The sequence below is a fragment of the Galleria mellonella genome, unplaced genomic scaffold, assembly GCF_026898425.1.
Source record: "Galleria mellonella isolate WM207_F2 unplaced genomic scaffold, CSIRO_AGI_GalMel_v1 utg284, whole genome shotgun sequence".
NCBI classification, from domain to species: Eukaryota; Metazoa; Arthropoda; class Insecta; order Lepidoptera; family Pyralidae; genus Galleria; species Galleria mellonella.
In genome coordinates this window covers 94,519-107,988 of record NW_026442065.1, presented here as the reverse complement: position 1 = coordinate 107,988, position 13,470 = coordinate 94,519, and the positions used below count along the sequence as shown (strand labels likewise).

The 13,470-nt window shown below is 39.0% G+C and overlaps 1 protein-coding gene across 1 annotated transcript in view; it reads left to right on the top strand.

The window, feature by feature from the left end:
- LOC113516156 (disks large homolog 5) overlaps nucleotides 1-13,470 on the top strand; it is a 37,039-nt gene that overhangs the window by 14,323 nt on the left and 9,246 nt on the right. Inside the window, 9 exon segments of the mRNA XM_052895538.1 lie at nucleotides 608-703; nucleotides 1,706-1,834; nucleotides 2,816-2,979; nucleotides 6,373-6,551; nucleotides 6,770-6,849; nucleotides 7,103-7,227; nucleotides 8,744-8,849; nucleotides 10,379-10,469; nucleotides 13,157-13,230. Coding sequence (XP_052751498.1) covers nucleotides 608-703; nucleotides 1,706-1,834; nucleotides 2,816-2,979; nucleotides 6,373-6,551; nucleotides 6,770-6,849; nucleotides 7,103-7,227; nucleotides 8,744-8,849; nucleotides 10,379-10,469; nucleotides 13,157-13,230 — 1,044 coding nt within the window.

The window sequence follows — 13,470 nt, the reverse complement described above, 5'->3', positions numbered from 1 at the left end:
CAACATCTAAGGGTATCATAGTGTATTCTGTGATGCCTATGGTGTTATTTATATCTCCATAAAACAATTTTTATTTTGCGTTAGCTCTCTACTGTAATGGCAGATATATTAAAGGAAGATCATTTATCTTGCATTACATTTTTTTATACAACTTAGAATAGCAAAAAACTATTGAGTACATAAGGGAAAAAATGTTTGGACACTTGATACGACATGACGAACTTATGAATATTATAATAGAAGGTAAGATAGAAGGAAGGAGGGGAAGAGGGAGACCAAGGTAATAGTTACATCAGGCAGATCAAGGAAGGAGTTGGTGTCGTGTCGTATCAAGAGGTGAAGAGACTCGCTGAAAATCGTAGTGGCAAGAGCTCCACCGACAAGAACGCAGCTCTTAAATAGAATAGAGTAGAAAAGCAAACAAGCTGACGACCCACCTGATGGAAAATGGTAACAGTCGTCTATAGACATGGCAGTACCATGGACATAACAGAGTATAGTGTTAAATGTTTGAACTTTATTTTTAGTTTACTTGTTCAGTTGAATATGTCTCAGTGTAATCTAAAATTTGATTTGGCAATACATAATATTTTTCATTCTGTTTCAGGTGTCAAAATGTAGACGGGATTGGGCTTTCTCGGAGAGAGACAAATTATTGCAAGAGAGAGAAAGTGTGAAAGCTTTGTGCAATAGACTAAGAAAGGTATGTTATTGAGTTAAATTTAATAAATATGTATATGTAAAAAATTTTCAATATATATTATATATTTACAATTAATTTAGATTTATTAATTGAAAATTTAATATAGTTGACTTGCATATATAAGTTAAACCCGTTTTTAGTTGTATCCAACCTGATCAAGTCAAACATGTGTTGAGATGCAAATGTCATTCCAGTTTACATTATATTTTTTTTATGGGTGATAATGAAATGGTAACCCCGCCTGTGTTACATACACTGGCGGGGCACCAGTGAGGGATGATAGGTGACGATGAAAGCAACCCCGTTAGCTAGTCGTGATGAATTCCACTAGAATTAATCACGATAGTTTCCAGGAGGAACTGCATGGAGGTCGACCTGATAGGGTGTATTGCTAGTTATGAGGAAATTAGACCCCAATACTAACAATCCCTTTTCCCCTACTAATACATAAGTATTAGTTTATCTACACATTACATACGCAGCTCACTAGCAAGGGGATTTATGTACCATGTCATAGTTGTCTTAATGCACTTTTTCATTTACGTAATTTTTCACAATAGCATTTTGTTACAATAGCATTTTGTCATTTACGTAATTTGTCACAATAGCATTTTGTCATTTACGTAATTAGTCATAATAGCATTTTGTCATTTATGTAATTAGTCACAATAGCATTTTGTCATTTATGTAATTAGTCACAATAGCATTTTGTCATTTACGTAATTAGTCATAATAGCATTTTGTCATTTATGTAATTAGTCACAATAGCATTTTGTCATTTACGTAATTTGTCACAATAGCATTTTGTCATTTACGTAATTTGTCACAATAGAATTTTGTCACTTAAGTAATTTGTCACATAGTGTAGAAAATATTTTTTCGTCCAATTCGAATTGGAATTTTAGTTGCGAATGTTTTTCTCGTATTTTATGGGAGATTTGGGTGTCGCTATTTTCAAACAAAAGTGGAATTTTCCAATTTTATGTACGTGTATATACGCAGGAGCGCGACCAGATGGTGGGCGAGCTGGCGGAGGCGCGGCGGCACGGCGGCAGCAGGCCGCCCGACGTCGTCAAAGACCTCAAAAACGTAAGAGATTCCGCGCCACCTGACACCGACCCCGCGCTGCAGGTACGGGTTCGACTCCCGCCGCTTCGCCTTACCGTTGCGGCACGTGTCGCTTGTCTTGTGTGTGGTGCGCTTGATGAATGAATAAATGAATAGAAATGGATGAATAATTATTTGCAAGAAATATGGTAAATATACAGATAGATAAAATAATATTAAGTCCACATATTTCGCCACAATTGGACATGCAAAATTTTAAATAAATATTAAATTAACAATTCTTATAAAAAAAAAAAAAAAACAATATAATATGTTAAATACAATTTCATGTCAATTAACAAACATAGTATACTCTGTTATGTCCATGATACTGCTCATGTCTATAGGCGACAGTTACCACTTTGCATCAGGTGGGCCGTCAGCTTGTTTGCTATTCCAAGGTGCATAAAAAAAAATATAGTAAAATATCCACAGCGAGGAATATACTGAGTAGGCAATTTATTGACTAGGAATTATTCATTTTGTATTGAGTACATTTGTTTTATTATATTGCTCGCTATATTATATGTAGTATGCATGTTTGCCTCACGTCTGTGGGTACCTGAGGTAAGTAATCCTGTACTCTTTGGGTTATTTATCTGAGGTAAGCGCTGTCAAATTTTGTATATTGCGTCTATTGGTGAAGAAAACCTATAAGTGACTTCATTGTTGTTATCTTGTAGTTGTTTTTTATTTAAATAAGTTGTGGTTTTCCTTTTACTAATATATAAATAAATAAATAGAAATAGTCTTGGATTACAAACTAAGCCATTAATAAAATAGTAACAAAATAGATTAATATTGCTGCACATGAAGCAACAGAAGCAACAGAAGCAAAAATGAACAGAAAACAAAAAGAACAAGGAATGAATGTGTGAAAAACAATGTACAAACTAAATGTAAATGCTTGATTATACAAGTATATACCACATCATTTCTTCTCTCGTTGTTAAATCTGCTGCTTAAATCTCTTGGGACGCTTAGATAGCAGGTGTTTGTTGGCAGGACTTCGAGTGGGACCTGATAGAAGTGGAGTTGAACTGGATCGGCAAAGACGGAGATCTGGGGTTCGAGTTGGCGGGCGGCCGCGACGAGCCCTACTACCCCAACGATAGTAGTATATACGTCACCTCTGTCAAGAAGGGATCGCCCGTTGAGGGGAAAATTATGTGAGTATTGTGCTCTTTTAATGGATTTTTTTGTTTAATGGATGATAATGGAATGGGTTTTTTTTATGGGTGAAAATGGTAACGGTAACTAACGGGATATGCTGGCGGAGCACCAGTGAAGGGTGATAGATGAGAATGAAAACAGGCCAGTTAGCCCATCATGATGAATTCAGCAGGAATTAACCATGATAGTTTCCAGGGAGAACCGCGAGGAGGTCGACCTGGTTGGGTATATTGCTAGCAATGGGATTCTCAGTCTCCATTACTAACAATCCCTTTCCCTCCTAATGGAATGGTTACCCCGCCCACGATAACGGAATACACTGGCAGGGCACCAATGAGGGATGATAGGTGGTAATGAAAAGGCAAGTCAGTTAGCCTATATGATGAATAGGCCTGGAATTCAGCACGATGGTTTCCAGGGGGGACCACGTGGAGATCGACCTGACAGAGTATTTATGATAGATTTGGCTTATGGGTTCTTATGATTTATTTATGTCGTGTCGTTTAGAGTAGACCATGTCCTCTAAAACTGACCATAATATGAAGTCTAAAGTGTTGAGATCTGGGCTAGATGAGGGCTAGTCTTCAGTTCTTATAAAGTCCGGAATGTTGGTTTCAAGCCAGGCTTAGGTAGTTCGTGCCTTGTGACCAGGTGCAGAGTCCTGCTGGAAAGTTCACGGTATATTTTTAAGAAGTGTATTGCTGAGAGGTTTCACAACACGATCCAAGACTGTATCTTGTCACTCTTTGGCTGAAGTTTTTAATCTTTCTTCACAAAAATGCAGTTTTGTGACTCCTTGATAAGTCACGCCCCACCAAACCATCACTGACGTAGAATCATGACCACGTTGTAAAGAGGATATTTCTGTGCCTTTCACCTGCGTATCGCGACAGAAGGCGTTTTGATTGATCCACTCTCTTTAATTGTAAAGATTGATTTATGGCATGTCCTGTACACCGACGATAAGCTCCGAGCTTCAGGTCTTGTTTTATAATACGCGACAGAGTTCTAGCGGGAATATTCATTTCTCGAGATAAGATTTTTTGTCTCCTAATGGGGTTTCGATGAATTCTGGCTTTAACATCATTAACATCCTTTGTAGTTGTAAAAGCACGCGGCCGCCCCGATCTTTTCTGGTTTTCGACAGAGGAAGTGTTGTTGTGTCTGTTGATAGTAAGATATACGAACATACGGCTGATACCAAGCTTTTGAAGTATCTGGAATTTGACCGACGGCTCCATACCCACTTTGTGCAAGACGATCACTGCAATCCTATTTTCTTTAACACCCCATTTTATATTATAATTTGATAACGAACATGAAAATGTATGTGAAATAACGCGAAATAGAAAGAAGTTTTTAAAATAATAAATATGTTCCAAATTCAAAATATTTTAAAAGTTGAAAAAAGATAAGTTTTTATGTAACAGTGTTTATGGCCTGACTAGTTATATAACGCCGCATGCCATTAATTCCGGGGTCAGGTGTGGTTACTTTGTCGATTGCACTATCATCATCATCATATCAGCCTTTAACTGTCCACTGCTGAACATAAGCCTCCTCCTTGGGGGGTTTTGCCAGTAGTTGCCACTCTTGGTAGTCGGATTGGTAACCACAGTTAGACTTTGAAGATGTTTTGAGGAAGACGCTGCTGTCCATCCCTTGCCCTCCCTTAGTCGTCTCTTACTACATTCACGAGAAAAGAAAAGGGGGGGGGGGGCTATTCTATGCCGGAATCACACGGCTAGGTTTACATGCTCCACGTCATGATTCACATTCACAACTCCTCGGATACGTAGAAGCTTATGGTTTATTGAGCGACCGCAAATATGGTTTTCGGTCAATGCTGAATTGGTGATCTAGTGTACCTAACACACCGCTGGATACTTGTTGCTGAGAATAAAAGTGAGGCGTTGACCTATATACGGTAAAAGCTTTCGACCGAATTTGGCACTAAGGTTTCTTGCGAAGTTGCCCTCATGCGGGCTTTCCAAGGAATTGTGTAAAGAGGTCGCCAAATTTATGTCCAGCATACGCATCAAAACTGTGGTCGATTGCTCTGATAGCATGGACATTAACGCTGGCATCTCACAAAGTTCAGTGCTATCCCCATAGTTGTTCCTGTTGTGTCATTGATTTGTTGACTGCAGTCGACGTTCTTTGTTATGCGGTTCCCAGCACTGGAGATGCGTACTACACGGGCCGTGCCAATATCTCTCGTCCCGTTGTAAAGCCTATCCACGAACGGTTTGTGTCTAAAATCGATAGTACTCTTGGCAAAGTCTCCGATTGTGTTAGAATAATTTCAGTCCAATTCAACCCTACTAAGATAAGTTTGCGCGATTACCGCTAAGAAGTGGAGTGCTCGCAAGAACTTCATTCTTTTATTTCACCTTCCCTTTACACACGGTTGACCAACTCTTACGTGACAATGCCGTAATAATGTGGAATGGCTTTTTTCTAGACGTGTTTTTTTCATTCTATAACTTCGGATTGGATATTCAAATGTAGTGTAAAAAAGCACTTAATGAGACGGCATAGTGTGGTTAACCATTGAGAGTAAAATTATTCCTTTTTCGCTTGATCATTTTAGCTTGATATTTGATATTCATGGAACATATTGTGTCAGTATTCGCTCAGGATGGTGTGGTCACATTTTGGGCTATAATAGTAAAAAAAGAAAACTTTATTTGTTGTGGCTTTGTGATTTCGGAATATGCCCGTTATCATTGGGATTCTTGTTGTCGGCATCTCCAGCTTAGTCGAGTTCCGAAGTCATATAAGAAGGACAAAGTAAAGCTGGCGTCTAAAAAGTTCGGAGTGCTAAATTAAGCGAAGCAATACTGAAGCACTGCTTAGTATTTAGAAGTAGTAGTTTGTCCCGACGTTTACCTCGGGACAAGGATTATTATTATCTAAGTCACGGATTCGACCTCATATGGAGTACTGTTCTCACTTTTGGGTGGGAACTCTTGGTTACCAGCTGAGTCCTCTTGATTTGGTTTAAAGGCGTGCAATGACAATTGTCGACGATCCTTGGCTGACAGAGCGAGACTTTGCTTCTGTTTGCATCTTTTACCACCTGTGTAACAGATTGTGTTCTGAAGAACTCTTTGTTATGATGTCTACAGCCACCTTTCACTATCGCACCGCTCGTTATCGTCAGGGAGATGAAATGATGATGAATGAAATGATAGCAAGTTTTATGTGGTTTGTCACAATCATAGCTAGTCATATATTGTAATTTGTATAATAGCTAGTCCTATTCACTATTTGTCACAATCATAGCTAGTCATGTACGCGGTTTGTCATACTGTCAGCGGTAGCGTAGTGCGGACGGAGCCAAGTGAGCGGGTAGTGATAGTGTGTGTGTGTGGGGGTGTGCGCAGGCCGCTGGACCGCGTGGTGGAGGCGTGCTCGGGCTCGCGCTGGGCTCGCGGCGCCGCCCTCGCCGCCGCCCTGCGCGCCGCCCTCGCGCGCGGGCCCGCCGCCCTGCGCCTGCAGCGGCCGCGCGCCGCCCGCCGCACGCTGCGCCTGCCCGGCGCGCGCGGCCTGCTGCTGCACCGCGGTACGTACCCCGCAAACAAAGTCGTTCATTTAAAAAATCCGGCTCGAAGGATCATAAAAAAAATTTGTCCGTTGTCACAGTTATAATGTTGCTATGATATAATAAATTATAGAACTACTAAATAATTGATTATACTTTTTCGTTATATGGTGGAAATGGTAACACAGCTGTACAGTCACAACCTATACAGTATGTTTTAATAAAAAAAACGTTTACAGGTATATTTGTGAGCAAAATAACAAGCGGTAGTCCCGCGGCCAAGGAAGGGAATATATTCGTCGGCGATCGAGTTGTTAGCGTAAGTAACTGATTTATTGTCTAAATAATTTTTATAAACCATTTTAAACAAGGTTCTAAATATGTCTATTTTTTTTCTATGTTACAACATAGTGATAACTTTCTAAGTCGAGCATCTAATGTTAGATGCTCGACACTGTACATGTGTACAGTGATAGACTTAGACCATGATGGATGTAATTAGAATTAGGTAAAATTTGCTTTTTTTTCTTTGTTATTCACATAGATAGATAATTATTTTATTTCTTCAACAGATAAATAATAGGTCGCTAGAGGGCGTTAAGAGCGTATCCGAAGCGATGGCGATGTTGAACGAGAACCAATACGACGTTCTGGTGACTGTAGTAAGGCCGCTGTACCCTTGTTGTGATAGGGATAGGTAAATGCATTTTTATTGTTAATTGCATAAAATCCTAGGTTTGTGAATGCAACTTGCACTTGAACTTAATTATTATGAATACAAAATTATTAATTTGTAAATCGAAATTGTATTTTCAACCGACTTCAAAAAGGAGGCTTTTAATTTGCTTATATTTTTTTTATACAACTTAGAATGACAAACAAGCTGACGGCCCACCTGATGGAAAGTGGTAATTGTCGCCTATAAACATGAGCAGTACCATGGACATAACAGAGTATACTGTTTCCCCCATGATACCCTCCATTTATTGCCATTCCTGAGGACTCAGATGTTATTCCTCTGTACCATGTAAATTCACAGCCATATCTCACCCTTCAAACCGAAACACAGCCATGCAAACATAACTGCTTCACGGTAGAAACATGAATAGAACAGAGGTACCCAAGCAGTCGACTTTTGTACAAAGGATATGCTTTCAAATTATGGTTTGTTAGAAATTTTATGAAAATCGTTTCAGTTTAGTTTTTAAATCAAAGTTATTGGCTTTACTGTGAAATTTGGTATACACGTACCTACAAGGGATAGAGAAGCCTATATACATAACCCGGTCCAAGAAAGAAGTCGCGGGCGAAAGCTAGTACAAATATAATGCCAGATCTCAAATGTGTACTTTACCACATATCTGTCTCAATGTATTGATGAATTCTTATCACATTCTTGTATGGACGTGGTCGATTGTATGGCGTGAAAGTATTTTTGAATTCAAAAACAATAACAAACAGAGATGTAATCTGTAGATTGGCTGAACATATTGTGGTTTGAAGTTACACTTTGAAGACGGTTGTTACTGATTTAATTATTCTTTTTTTATATTTATTATTATCGGAAGGGAAACAATGTTAGGACACTTGAAACGACACGACGAACTTCTGAACATTACAATAGAAGGAAGGGGAAGGGGGAGAGCAAGAAAAAGTTACCAGAGGGAGACTCTACAAAAGTTGATTGCTTGGCCACCTCTGTCCTATTCGTGTTTCAACCGTGAAGAAGTTGTGTTTGCATGGCTGTGTTTCGGTATGAAGGGTGGGATATAGCGTGAATTTACTGGGTACAGAGGAATAGCACCTGAGTCCTCAGGAATGGCAACGCATGGGGGGTATCATAGGCGAAACAGTATACTCTGTTATGTCCATGGTACTGCTCATGTCTATAGGCGACGGTTACCACTTTCCATCAGGTGGGCCGTCAGCTTGTTTGCCATTCTAAGTTGTATAAAAAAAAAGTTTGTATGTACATACCTATTATTGTGTATAGTATCGTTGTTACAAATTGTTCTTTTTTCGGGATTTTTAATTTTTTTTTATATATTGTTTAAAAAAAAAATTTAGATCCTGATTTATTGAAATTCTAACACCAGTTTTAAGCTATTATGTTAATTAACATACTGTATTATTAAATGATTTTGATTTTTTTTATCGAAATATGTTTGTTTTTGTCATATTCTGGTATACTTAAAATTGTATGTTCTTTCTAGGTTCCCAGCGTATGAGCATTCGTATTCGGACAATAAGACGGTGAATATATGTTCGCAAACAGAAGACACGTATTGTGAGTTTGTACAGCCGCCGCCGGACTCGAAGGTAATTTTTTTTATACCACAAAGTTGGTTAAGCATACAGCCCGTCTGATGGTAAACGGTTACTGTAGCCTATGGACGCCTGCAATACTAGGGGTGTTACGGGCATGTTGCCGAGTGAAATGTATATATAAAATACTAGTTTTAACCCATTATTTCATTTGCGATGTTTTATAATAACTCGAATTGGAGAAAGTAGTACACATTTTAAGATTTAATTAAAATTGGCTGAGCGTTTTTGGAGACTAGCGGATACGAACATTTTTTTTAATGGGTGAAAATGGAATGGTAACCCCGCCCACGCTATCGGTATACATCGACGAGGCACCAGTGAAAGATGAGAGGTGAGAATGAATGCAGGTCAGTTGGCCCACCATGATTAATTCGACAAGAATTAACCATGATGGTTTCCAGGGAGAATCGCGAAGAGGTCGACCTGGTTGGGTATGTTGCTAGCAATGGGATTTGTAGTTTCCAAGTCGAACATTGTGATGTGAGGTTTATATATATCCTTTACGCATTTCCAACATTTCCTTCTTTTTTCCCTCAATCCTTTCCTCCAAACCGTAGGTGGTGGAAACCACCAACAAATACATTCCCAAAGAGGGTTGACGTCAGGCAGGCGGCCGGTCGTAAAATTATAAGCTGAATCCTTTAGTAATATGGATAAAATCACCTCGGTGTCCGTCCGTCCATCTGTCACTCAAAACCTAAACCTCTTAGCAACGCGTGGAGGTATCAAGTTGAAATTAATATCATATACTCAGTTCTGCGATCTCTTAAAGCAATGAAAAAATCAAGCTTCTAAATCGACGCAATCAAAAGATACGGCCGTTTATGTTACATTTATATCGCGTATTTTGACATTCGTAGATGGTATCAAAACCTATAGGGTACTTCCCGTTGATCTAGGGTCATGAAATTTGACAAGAATCAACGTCATGTAGCACAAGTATAGAAATAAATCCGAAAACCGTTTTGTAGTTATTTCACGTAAAACAAAAATAATAATTAAAACTTGATGATTTTGTACGGAACATTCGTTGCGCGAGTCCGACTCGCACTTGACCGGCTTTTTTTTATTTATTTAGATCAAACAGTAACACAATACATATCTATATATATACTTATAATAAATCTGTAGAGAGGTCAATTCTGTACATGAAATATATTTCCAAAATAACTATCACGGGGTGATTAATGATTTTTTTAATAGGTGATTTTTTTTTGATGCGTGAAAATGGTATGGTAACCCCGCCTGCGCTAACGGAATACGCTGGCGGAGCACCAGTAAAGGGTGATAGATGAGAATGAAAACAGGCCAGTTAGCGCATCATGATGAATTCATCAGAAATTAACCATGATAGTTTCTAGGGGGAACCGCGAGGAGGTCGACCTGGTTGGATATATTGCTAGCAACGGGATTCTCAGTCTCCATTACTAACAATCCCTTCCCCCTCCCCCGGGCAAAGTGTTATAAATAGGTTTCTAGTATAATTGTTTGTAATCATTATAAATCGGAAACTCGATCAGGTGCACGTGGAGCACGGCGTGCCGGACTTCGACCGGCGGTACGTGTACCACGTGGCGGCCGGCAGCCAGGGCAAGATACACCAGGAGAGGGGTGAGTGCTTCCGTGCTAAGTGATACCGGGCCGCCCACACGACTATGTATATGTATTCTTATTATATATATTTATAATATAGGCCGTGTGATCCCGGCATAGAATAGGCCTTCCTTTCTTATCCCGTAGGTGTCGTAGGGGGCGACTAAGCGAGAGCGAGGGATGGGCAGCAGGGTCCCTCTTAAAATATCCCCAAAAACCTAACTGCGGTTGCCAACCAGTCTTCCAAACATGGAAACTACTAGAACCCTCCCCCCGCCCCCCTTCCACCCAAAAACCTATGTTCAGCAGTGGACAATTAACGGTTGATATAGTTATGGTATGATATTACCATAATGTTACCATAATTATTCTTTTCACAATAGCCCGTTTTATTACGTACTATATGTGCGGTTTCCGCGCTCTGCGCTTGCGCATCGTCAGCATTTCGCATTCGACCGCATTATTTCATACTTCACATTTACACCAGTTCACATTATGTCGTCGATATCACCGCGTGTGCTTATTTTAAATTATTTATAAGTGTTACCACTAAACATTATATGTTCCATCAGTGAGTCTTATTGATATTTAATAAGTGTGTGGTATAACGAAACTGTACAATATATATATATATATATATATATATATATATATATATATATATATATATATATAATCAAGCAAGAAGAGGAAGAACATACATTTTTTTTTATACAACTTAGAATGGCAAACAAGCTGACGGCCCACCTGATGGAAAGTGGTAACCGTCGCCTATAGACATGAGCAGTACCATGGACATACTGTTTCGCCTATGATACCTCTCATGCGTTGCCATTCCTGAGGACTCAGGTGTTACTCCTCTGTAGCCAGTAAATTCACGCCATATCCCACCCTTCAATCCGAAACACAGCCGTGCAACCACAACTGCTTCACGGTCGAAACACGAATGGGACAGAGGTACCCAAGCAATCGACTTTTGTACAAAGGTTTCCTGTGGTAAACATACATACATATCTGTCACGCCTGTCTCCCATTAGGGTAGGCAGAAACAATTAAACGCCAAATGCTTCGATTCAAACAAACCTCTTTCGCTTCTTCCACATTCATCAATCTCTTCATACACGCTCGCCGGTTACGGGTACTTTTAATTTGGCCCTTCTTCAGCACGTCGCCTATTTGGTCGACACACGTCTGTCTAGGGCGGCCCCTACCGACATCTCCATTCATTCAGGAAGAACCTGCTTCCTAATAAAAACCCAGTCATAAAAGGAAGCCAGCTATCAAGGCAAGCTAGAGACCTGTGGGTTAGCCGTTACTGGTGATGAGGACAGAGGGCTAGCCCTGATCCCCCCATCTGAACCCTCGGAGGGCTAAGAGAACTTACGTGCGATCATATGAGGCAACCGGATGACAGCTTTACCTGCCTTCTAAAGCACTTAGCAAACGATAATCTTTTTAAAAGAAAATAGGAATAAGTTCACGATTTTCAACCGACTTAAAAAAAGGACGAGTTTCTTAATGAGTTTGTATTATTTTTATATTTATTGCTTCATAACTCCGTCATTTATAATTTTTTTTTATCGGAAATGCTAATTTGATTCTGATTAAAATTCTATGAATCCAATGTTTATATCCTATCAGATAATAAAAAAAAAAAATTCCAAAACGGTTTATAAACGATGGAGTTATGAGGTAACCAAATTGCATCCTAATTGAGAACGCCCTCTATTTTTGAAGTCGGTAAGAAATCGATAACATCGATTTCCTTACACATACATTCAAAGAAAAGATATCAGGTGAACATTCGAGTTCCTTCTTTTTAGGGTTCCGTACAAAAAAGGCATAAAGGAACCTTTATGGTGCGACTTTGTCCGTTCATCCGTTAGAATGTCTGTCACACCGTTTTATCTCAGTAACTACTGATGGTATTGATTTCAAATTTGGAATAGTTCTACATATTGTTAGCCCACTCATATCGTAATGGATATAAATGAAAAAAAAATATATATTTTTTTTGCTATAAATTTAGATTAAGAAAACCTCTAATAATGTTCTAAATTTCAAAACGGTGCTAATAGTTCAAGTGGGTTATCATATGAAAAGGCTAGATTTGTACATTTTAAGATTGATTTTTTTGCGAGAAAAATACTACAAACAATAATAACTATTACTAAAATTTTTCATCGTGCCTTCCACCAAATTGTTTATAATTACTCCTTTACAACCTAAGGTTGCCTGGAAGAGATCGCTCTTAGCGATAAGGTCGCTCATTGTTTTCTCATTGTGATTATTTCTTGTAATTGTTTATATTTATAATAAGTTTACTATTGTAATCTTTTGGAGGAAACAATAAAGAGTATCTATCTATCTATCTATTACTTGCCAATTTAGCATAAGAGAAGCAGTAAAGATATTGTTATTTCTAATCCATGCACGGGACCCTCGACGCGCGAGTTCCACACGCACATGACCGGTTTCATTTAAAGTAGGTTATTATAACGAAATGCCTCATTGGCAAAATGTAAATAAAAGTCGTTTTGTAAACCAACAATCTCACGTATTGTATTTGTGTTGTTTATGAGAGGTAACGTGAGATAACGCATCACGAGTATACATCCGACATTCTGGAAATTTTATCGCTCGATAAGATGTAATCGATACCGACACTTGTTCCCTCGTATATTACGTTGTTGTCATCATTGCAGGAACGTGGGACATGATTAGGGGGAAATTCGAAGCGGTCACCGGGAGGAGCAAGTCTAAAGACAAACAAAATAAGGTTAGTGATTTAAAATTGATCTGTTTTATTGATCTCTCTACCTATCTATCCTATTTAAGAGTTGCGCTCTTGTCGGTGGAGCTCTTGCTACTCACTACGATTTTCAACGAGTCTCTTCACCTCTTGATACGACACGACACCAGCTCCATCCTTGATCTGCCTGATGTAACTATGTCTCGGTCTCCCTCTTCCCCTCCTTCCTTCTATCTTACCTTCTATTATAATGTGCATAAGTTCGTC